Source organism: Pteropus alecto, unplaced genomic scaffold, assembly GCF_000325575.1.
Source record: "Pteropus alecto unplaced genomic scaffold, ASM32557v1 scaffold61, whole genome shotgun sequence".
Taxonomy (NCBI): Eukaryota; Metazoa; Chordata; class Mammalia; order Chiroptera; family Pteropodidae; genus Pteropus; species Pteropus alecto.
In genome coordinates, this window is record NW_006434835.1 from 11,889,364 (window position 1) to 11,898,982 (window position 9,619).

Here is a 9,619-nt window from a genome sequence, read left to right on the forward strand (position 1 = left end):
AATGATTATCTAATAATAATGGCACTTGGTTTCTATACAACATTAAAAGTTACAAAACTCTTTCACATCTGATTTTCACGAACAGCCCTTCAAGGCAGGCAGGATATTATTTTCATTTTATAGATAAGACAACTGAGGTTCACAGAGGGGAAGTAAGTTGCCCAAAGCTACAAGCAAGTGAGGAATGTAGCCATTAATTGAACACAGGGAAGTATCCTGATCTGCAGTCGAAGGCCAAAGAAGAGAACAAGTGAAGTCCAAGTCCTCCCAAGGAACTCCCCCTTCTTTCCACTTTATTGAGTGTGATGAAGATATTCTAAGCCGGCCAGGGGCCCCTCATATAGGGTTACCAGTCAGGGAGCTGGGAAGGTAGCACTGTGTGATTACACGATCATTTTAAATTTGTGTCTACTTTTTTTTTTTTTTTCAGTTCCAGATACACATTTCATCATGTAAGCACTAGGAACCTTGGACTTTTCCTTCCTCTCCAAATTAAACCATAACTCCAGGCCTCCTTTCAATTTGCATACTCAGTAGATTCTGGCTGTTTATAGCTCATCAGGAAACTTTCATAGATCTGTGCCTAGAATCACTCATGTGGTACCCTGGGATCTGGGCTTAATTTCCCCCTCTTTTGCCTTTAGAACTGACCCCTCATTTACCCACTCATTCATTCATTCATTCATTCATTCATCTATCTTTCCATTGATTCATTATCTAACAGACTTTTCTTGAGTACCAGATTCATACACTACTATGCATTCCACATCCCTAGGACTCTTTCTGCCTCTCCAGTTCCAGGCCAAAGAATCCTGCTAAGGTCCCAATAGGCTAACGTGTTTCCTTTTCCAGGTAATACCTGTGAATTTTAACTGTGGGCTTCACCAATAGAATGGGAGGGAGTTATGAAAGAATGATGAAGGTTGAAGATATTTTTTGGATTAAAAGGGTCTTTTCCAAACAGACCTCGTGTGTGTGTGTGTGTGTGTGTGTGTGTGTGTGTGTGTGTGTGTGTGATCTCTAATTTCCTATTCACAAAAGGTCACATCCCCTTCCTTTGTTTTTCAATGCCATGGAAAGAAGTCACATCTACCCTTCCCAATGCTATTCGTGAAGTTGTGCCACACAGGGTCTTTGCAGCTTTCCTTTACTAAAGCTCAGCTTAGATGCTCTGAGTGGATGTTGCCAATATTTAAAATCAGAGTTTGAAGCGAGTGGATATGTCTTGATTATATTTGGGATTGTTAAGAATTAAGTTATTTGGAGAAATTAGGAAATTCAAGAGAAAAAATATATGTGTGGTCCCAGAAATGTTAGGAAATCACGTCTCCATGCTTCCTCTCCCTCCCTCAATCCCTTTGCATTGAATGGATCCTGGATGAGCTGCAGGGAGACTTCTGGGGTCCCTACTGCCATGAAGTCCTTGGAGCAGGACTTCCTAGCCATCCCTTCTCTACGCCTGGGAGGCCGAGTGAAATAAAGGGCTTGTTGGTTTATCTCAGAGCCTAGCAGACAGCCTTGCCTGGCAAAGGCAGACTGGTTGGTAAGGAAGAATGTATGGCACGGAAAGACAAATGCGATGCTCCTTGGGACCAAATTAAGTAAAAGCCTTTGTAAACAGTTTTTCCTTCCTACTTGCAAATACAATCCCTGAGATCGGTTATTTTTTTTTTTAAGGCAGCGAAATATTTCCCTCCACAAATTCTCCCGTTCCCCCTTGATCACTCAAACACAATATGTGTTCTTCTGGAGGATTCGAAATGTCAGACATTTGACTCAATACCCTCATTTCACTATCTTTTAATACGAATGAGCCACAGTGAACCAATAAAGAATTCATTTATTGGTTCTCCCTCCCCCTAAATTTAGCAAAATAACTCAGATCTCGATTTTCTTTAACTTGGAAAAATACGTTGTTTCCTAGAGTTCAGAGACCTTCGGAGATCTGACACCAGCTGCAGTACCGGTCCAGTTCACATGTGCTTCTGCTTGTAGTCAGCTGCCTGCTATAGGACTGGCTCAGTGTATAATTATATCAATACATACAGTTTGATTCCACCCCGCCTCCCACTATGTGGAAAATTAATTGGAGTAGAAGAATACATGAGAACTGCTTTAAAAAAATTAGAAGGTGATAGTAAATTCTTCTGAAGCAATCTTGAGTAGAGGCTCATGTCATTGGCTGTGGCTGATTGCAGCAGCTCTTTTAGTAACTCAGTGATATATCTCAGAAACGTGGTAGTTTTGAATGGACAAGTCAATCAATCTTTTGGACTCTGCAATGAATTTTTCATAGTAATCAGAGAGGTGATTTGACAAATCCTGTAGTTTATATTCGAAGTGCTGGCGGTAATCAGAAATGATTTCCTCCATTGCAATGGCCCAGCTTTTAATTATTTCCTGAGCACTGTTAGAAAGCTCTACAGTTTTCTCTTTCCTTTTTCCATCTGTATTGTCAAGGATGCTAAAATATTTCTGGATATCTTTCTGCATGAGTTGCTCAGGTTCACTTGAGATTTGAGAAGCAAATGGAGGTCCTTGAGGACATGGACTAGGTTCTTGATCAGGTTGATTATCTTTTCTTCAAGTTCATAGTATTTCACTGTCCAGCTGACCACACCTGGATAAAAACATTCCTTGTGAAGAGACTTAACTTACTGATGGATCTACTCTCACACATGAGAAGCTTTCTGGAGTTTGTTTTAAACAAGTTCATTAAACGTACCAAACTCAAGGTATAGGTTTTCTTTCAAGAATCTAAAAACATGTTGACTATAACTAGTGAAGGTTTAGTTGATCTTGTGTTGGATATCATTAATGAGGTTAATAAATTTCTTTTCTTGTAAGCCATTCATTTCTCCATCTCTTGGAAAATGTTTTGTAAATATCTCTGAAAATCACCTAGCATCTCTGTAGTAGTTTTATTAGACTGGAGGTAATTAAATACCTTTTGGACCTTTCGTGATAAAGATTTCAATAGTTTCCCAAACTTCAAGGTTATGTCTACTCATTTATGACTCCTCAAATCAAAAGGAAATTTACTCATTCGGTGCTTGATTAATTCAGATTTCTCCATCAGGTCTCGGAAATAGCAAAACAGTATTTCTAACCTACTACAGATTTTGAATATACCTGAGAAAGTACCTTCCCTACTTCCCTCATCACCCCAGTGCAGAGCTCATCTATAGTGTATGTCCCGGCCCTTCCCGGGAGCTAGAATCTGGTGAACTTCAGGTAATCAATGAACTTGCCAATCAGATGACTGACTACTATTTTGTATTCCTCTGTAACTCCTGTTAGGCTGTCTAGAGCTTTATTTTGGAGTCTCTGGAGACTGACTTAGCCTTCCTGATCCAACAGTTCCTGGTACAGATTCTGGGCCTTGTCATTCCATAGCTGGGAGGTTCCAGTGGCGTCTCTGACTACCCTCCCAAGTGTCGTGTTTACCTCATCAATCTGCCTCACTGCTTTTTGATAGGACCGCTCAGTGCTGTTTTGCAGCCTTCCTCTCACTTTTAGAGAAGCATCCTTCAGATCAAGTCCTGTGTACTCCTCGTGGTACTTGTTGACATAGTCATATAATGCCCCTGTTACCTTGGGCACATTGTCTCTCAGAGAGTTTAGCAGTTGCTAAACTGCTAAGAGACATTGCCTCTTCTTCCCCATTAACTTTCACCTGAAATTTGTCATTAGCTTCCTGGTACCTCAACTCAAGTTTGAATATGTTGAGTTTTTTATTAGGAGACAACTAAAACCAGAAAAACAAATGGATGAAAAGAACATGTTTTCAGTTATCCTGATTATATAATATAATATACTAAAACTTCTTTAGCAATTAACAGTAAAGCTCAGAGGATCTTTCATATTCTGAAGGGGATTTATCTTTCCTATGTCAGTTCATATGTCTGGCTTCTGGTTAAACAAGTCTACTGTTGTTAATTCCTCTTTATCACCTGCCTCAGAAAGCATAAATGTATGCATGGCATTTATACAGTAACACTAAGGCCTTCCTAGAACTAAAGATCACAGGAGGACGGGAAGAAAGAGACAGGAAAAGACTATTTCAGAGGAAAAAAAGTAGCAAAAAAAAAAAAAAGTCTAGAGCCCATCCAGCAGAAATCTAGAATATCAGTGTCAGGAGACATTCATTTTCCAAACCTACGACAAACTTCATTAATAGAACCTTATAACTTCTCCTCCTCTACTAAATCTAATGGCATCTTTCATTTGGCCCTGGCAGAGCTCGTGAAACAGCTGAGACAAATCTGCCACATCTCATCTAACAATTCTAGCGTGGGGAAGCATTTTGAAGCCTCAACTATTCTAGAAACCACTATCTGAAAGGATATTCAACATATGGCAGAGTTTGCCTATGATTTAGGTGATGAGGCATACCCCTCCTCTTACTACCTTTAATAAAATAATAGTGATAATATGATGTCATGTGTACATCTAATAATTAAAGTCAGTAAAAGACTTGTTGTAATAGTTTCTGCAGAACAGTTCCTTGGAGAAGAAGTTCGAGCTGCCCATCGCTTTTGTTTCTCCCAGTCTGGGAGAGCCTGAACAGTACTTTGTACTGACTTGCATTGATCTGCTTGCTCCTGGGCATATAACTCTTTAGGTGGGACTCACCTGAGGGCGGTAGTAGAAGTTCCATTTTAAAGTATCATTTTCGTTTTCTGAGTCCAGGGCCACTGTGCCTATGGCTGGGGAGGCCGCTGAGAAGGAGTAGTTATTCTCGCCTACATGGTAGTGGAGCTGGACACTGGTGAATGTTGGGCTGGTGATGTCAAGGCGAACCTCTTCTTCCCAGTCCCTGAAAGCAGAAACACAGATGGGCCGTCACGAACGGGGCACAGAGATGGCAAAAATCACAATGACTCGAAAAGGGATGAAGTTTCTAGAAAAGCGCCATACCGCAATGTTCGATATTTGCCATCTTCTTTATATTCTGCGCTGACGTCACGGTGTTCCAATGTCCCTTTAGTCTGAGAGACTAACACGCCATCTTTGATCTTGTGTGTTCCTACAACTGTATGGGAGAGATTTTTTATTTGATTAATAACTGTTGGTAGCAGACATTTTCATTGTGAAAACTGGGTGAAATCTATCTTAACTCTATGCCTTACTTATATATTTGAAACATGCAGTTCCCATTTTAAAAAAAGAAATAGTTAAAAGGAGACATTATTAGTCCTAAAATCATGACAGAAAAGTCTATTTTCTTTGAACCTATTCTGCTTGAATGTCAGTAGGTTTTCTATAGGATGGTTTTTTACATGGGGGGTAGATATGCATTTCTTCTTCTTCTAAATTTTAGTATATAGCGTAATTGAGCCTCTAGTCATATCCAAATACATAATTACTTATTTGCAACTCTCATTGAACACATGTAACACATAGAATTCTCATATGAGAGGAGTCGGGGCATTTTCTTACCGTTGAGGTCGTATTCCAGAAACTGCATGGTTGAGCTACATGTGGACTCCAGGGATGTTTCAATGTGGTCTACTTTGTTTTTCAAACCAGCGCTCCAAGTGGCATTATACAGGGGAGAGGCCACCCCAAACTGTGCAGTCAGTGCTCCAAAGGAAGGAATGGAAATCCCAGCAGGGACGGAGAACTGCATGGAAGGAATCTCCATGGTCCGCTCAGGCTGGGTGACGTTTGGCGACCGGAAGTCTGCAGTCTTGTGGGCCACTTCATTTAGATCCACAGCAGCCGTGCCAACTGAAATACTTTTTGGAAAGGTGAACTGGAACATCGTTAACTGAGATCCGGGCACAGTTATTTCAAAAAAAGGAACCGAGGAGCCTTCCGGTTTAGAGTACTTCGTTAACACATCGACTTCCGGGAATTTCACTTTGGGTAGGGCCGGTACATTGAGGGCAAATGGTGAGGTACTTAGCTTCCTGTAGATTTTTATTTCGCTGAAGTTAAATGTGTAGGACGGAACCTGAAGATTTGTAAATGGGACTTGGAGTGTAGGTGTGACAAGAACTGAATTTGGATTATTTAGTTTCAGTCCAGGAATAATGAATTTATCAGCCAATTCTTGCACAGGAACAGAGAAGGTATAGCTACGGGGGTTTTTGGTGTATACAAGAGCCGAGGAAACACTAAGATACTGTTTCCTCTCAGTACTGGTGGTTACATCCAACTTTAGGAGGTCCCATACGCTCTTGTCATAAACTGGCAGGACAGTATTTTTGAGGAGCCACAGGGGCCCTTCTAAGGAACCTGTGACGTCAAGGCGTGCCCTTTCTTGGTTATTGGAAAGCTGTATGTCATTCTGGAGAGACCCAGAGTAAACCTGGATCTCACTTTTCCAGCTGACCCTCTGGTTCTCAGAGTCAGCATTCAGGGACACTTCCTGGCCGAGGTGATTGACATCGAGGAGATAATTGGGTTGACTTGCACGGACCTGAACAAGAGCTGACATTTTCCACGGGGAGAGTTCTAGGGTGGCTTTGCTTGCGTGCTCTCCAGATGTTAAGGAGTGGCCCTTTAGCTGTAAGTGGTTTTTCGTGTTGTGTTCCCACATGGCATATATGCGTCGGAGAGTGGCTTCTCCAGCAAAACTTTCTTCGACTTCGAGGTTCCAGATACCGTCGACTCTGGAAGTCCCTTGCAGCTTCACTGAAGACCGAGCACCCTTGGAGTTCAAATAAGTGCTGACCTCACTGGCAATAGTTCCTGAATATTCCTGAAGAAGGACCGCACCCTTGATATCGCCTTTGTTAGATGACTCAATGGAAAAGTAAGAAGTGAGGCTTTCTAAGCTGAGCTTGTGACCAGCGGTCCCTGTAGCAGTAGAGGACAGCTTGGTGGAATTGAAATTATACTTTAATTCAATGGACGAAGAGACAGTAGGCTTTGACTTGGTATTTCCATTAAGTTCCTGCTTGAAATCCATTCTCAAAATTGGAATTTGGACTTTTGCGGTTGTCGTCACTGAAGCGTCCATATTTTTCTTGGTTAAGCTAATGGTGCTGTCATGATTGCCTTCCACGAATTTGTTACTCAGAGAGAAAGCTGTGGCTAACTTCAAACCTCTTTTCCTTGTCAGACGTGAGGTGCCCTCTAATTTGTACTGTAGTGCGTCAATGACAGAAGAAGAGGAAGTGAGGAAATGAGCAACGGTATCTGATTGGTTGTAAAGTCCGACATTGGTATTCAGTGTGATGACACTTGATTTAAAGGAAAAATCGTAGGTGATATTGCCCATGGCTGGAATTAAAATTTTGTTCAGGGTACCCAACTCATTGAATTCTAGAAAATTAAACTTGAGATTATCTGAAAGGACAGGAGGGGCTGGCAGGTCCAGGTATGGCGGGGCTAATGTATATGAGGGCACAAAGCCGGGGAGGGTGAAGTTGGAGGTGCTGATCTCTTTTGGGATCACATGGCCAAATGTCGGCATCTCTACTATGAATGGTAACACTTCAATGTTGACGACTGGAATAGTGTATCCAGGTATCCGATAGATCCTGGGTTGGTTGCTGAGGGATTTTTCAACTTTGTACTCATCAAACATAAGTTTTGCTTCATTATAGGACTGGGCAAAAAAATTTAATGCCTTGTCTCTGACTTTCTCAAAGTGCCTGTTGAAGGAAACGATAAACTCATCAAACACATCCAAAGGAATTGAGATGGAATGTTTGTCTTTGTTTCTCTTATACTGAGCCTTTACACTTAGATCAAATGATTGCTTTGTTGTTTTCAATAATTCCTTCAAGCCTGTTTTTTCCCATAAGGAGAAATAGTTCACCTGAGGAATTGTGAGTCCTGTGTAAGGTAGAGTTGTTTCAGGGATTGTTAAATGAATGTTTAAGAAATCCAGGTTGGCTTCTCCATTTATTCCTATGTGGGCCTGGATGCTGTTCTCATTGTTTCCAGCAGAGAAATTCTGATTGTACTTATACTGATTGAACCTGGCGCTTGCTAGCCAACTTGCTTGCTGGGCATCAGGACTCAGAAACAGTGCATAATTATTTAGGAAGTCTACCTTCCCTGTCAATTTTAGTGGAAAACTAATCTTCAAGTTCCCTTCATTGCTTGTGGACGTAGTTATCTCAAATGGCTGTGCCGAAAAGAAAAGAGAATTTTTCAAAGTGCCACTAACTTTTCCCTTTAAATGAGCATCATGGTTGCCAGCCATCTCGACTTTCCTTTCTCCGAGCAGTGCTGTGCCTTTGGCACTTAGAACGCTCTGGCCCACATGCTGAGATTCAACTTGGGACTGGATTTCCAATTTACAGAAGTCGAAGTCAGAGTCATAAACCAAGGTTTGGTTTACTCTCAGGTGTTTGCTGTGGATCTTATTAGATATTCCAAAGGAAGCATTGGGTCCTTCCTCAGTGATGCTAACTTGCAATTCATGTGTCCCCTCATCTGAGAGACTGGGGCAGGCCCATTTCCATGACCCTCTTCCAGAAGAAGTCCATGCTTTGTGTCCATCTCGAACCAGGGCCGTGATTTCATTGTGCAGGTCAGCCTGGCTGGAGAAGTCCAGCTTGGGGATGTTCAGCTTGTGGAAGTACTTTGTGTTGCTATCCACGGTAAGCTGATGGTTTATCTCGACGAGCACAGCGTTACTGAGCTCCACTGTATTCTTTCCTGTGTGTAAACCCACCACTATGCTTGATCTTCCCTCACCAGCATTTCCTAAAGATAGTACTTCGCTCTTACACTCTATTTTTAAGTACTTGCTGGAGAAACTCATGAATTCTTTCAGAGACCATGGATTAATTTTAGGGTCTGGAAGTTGTACATTTCCTTGAAAATCAAATTTGAGAACTTCTAATTTGGAGTCTCCTTTGGCAGTGATGGAAGCCGTAATCTCTGCCTTGTTCACGGATGTAGTTACATTCTGAATGTCAGCATTCACGTCTAATATGAAAAAGGGAGACTGGATTTTCAAAATGCTGTGCAGCTTGCCCAAAGCAGGTATTTCAATTGTGTGTGAGATGCTGGGAAGTTGGAATTCTGGGATGTGAAGGTCAGGAACTTGGAAATCTTTAAGGTTAAGATTTGGGATTACAAATTCTGGAATTGTGATTTCTTGTACGTGGATGTCTGGCAGAGTGATCCTAGCAAAAATGGTGTCTGTTCCCTTCAGATCCCTCAGGTTAACTTCCGGAACTGGCCACTGCAGCTCACCGTTCAGTATTTGGTCAATGGTTCTGATGATCTTTGCTTTTATTTCTACCAAGTCAACTGTAAAGGAAGGAACATGGAAGGTATTGAGGACAGTAAATGCTGGTGTGGAAAACCTGAGTGGGATTTTTATATTTTCTAACTTTTTGAAGTTGATCTGAACTGATGGAATCTTCAAATCTGTCAGAGGGACTATGAAGTCAGGAGTCTGATATGTAGCTTCCTGAAGGGCACGGAGACTGACTTCAAAGGCAGGCACGGTCCCGAAGGCGGTCTGGATTTCGGGAACAGTGAACCCTTGCTCTACCAGTGCTTTCAGATTTTCAGCCCAGTGTCTGATAGCATACTGTTCTGCCAAGTCAGTAAAGTTCTTCGCAGCAAGACTCCATAAGTCGGAAATGTAAGCGACAAGTGTGCTGTAAGCTGCGCTTGCCAGGGACTGGTGTCGCTGCACTTC

The 9,619-nt window shown here is 41.8% G+C and overlaps 1 protein-coding gene across 1 annotated transcript in view; it reads right to left on the reverse strand.

The window, feature by feature from the left end:
• Positions 1-2,192: 2,192 nt before the first annotated feature.
• Positions 2,193-9,619, reverse strand: part of APOB (apolipoprotein B) — a 38,517-nt gene continuing 31,090 nt past the window's right edge. Inside the window, 8 exon segments of the mRNA XM_006910423.2 lie at positions 2,193-2,528; positions 2,531-2,857; positions 2,860-3,108; positions 3,111-3,630; positions 3,632-3,748; positions 4,636-4,819; positions 4,921-5,035; positions 5,443-9,615. Of these exon segments, the coding sequence (XP_006910485.2) occupies positions 2,215-2,528; positions 2,531-2,857; positions 2,860-3,108; positions 3,111-3,630; positions 3,632-3,748; positions 4,636-4,819; positions 4,921-5,035; positions 5,443-9,615 (5,999 nt within the window). The 3' untranslated portion in view covers positions 2,193-2,214.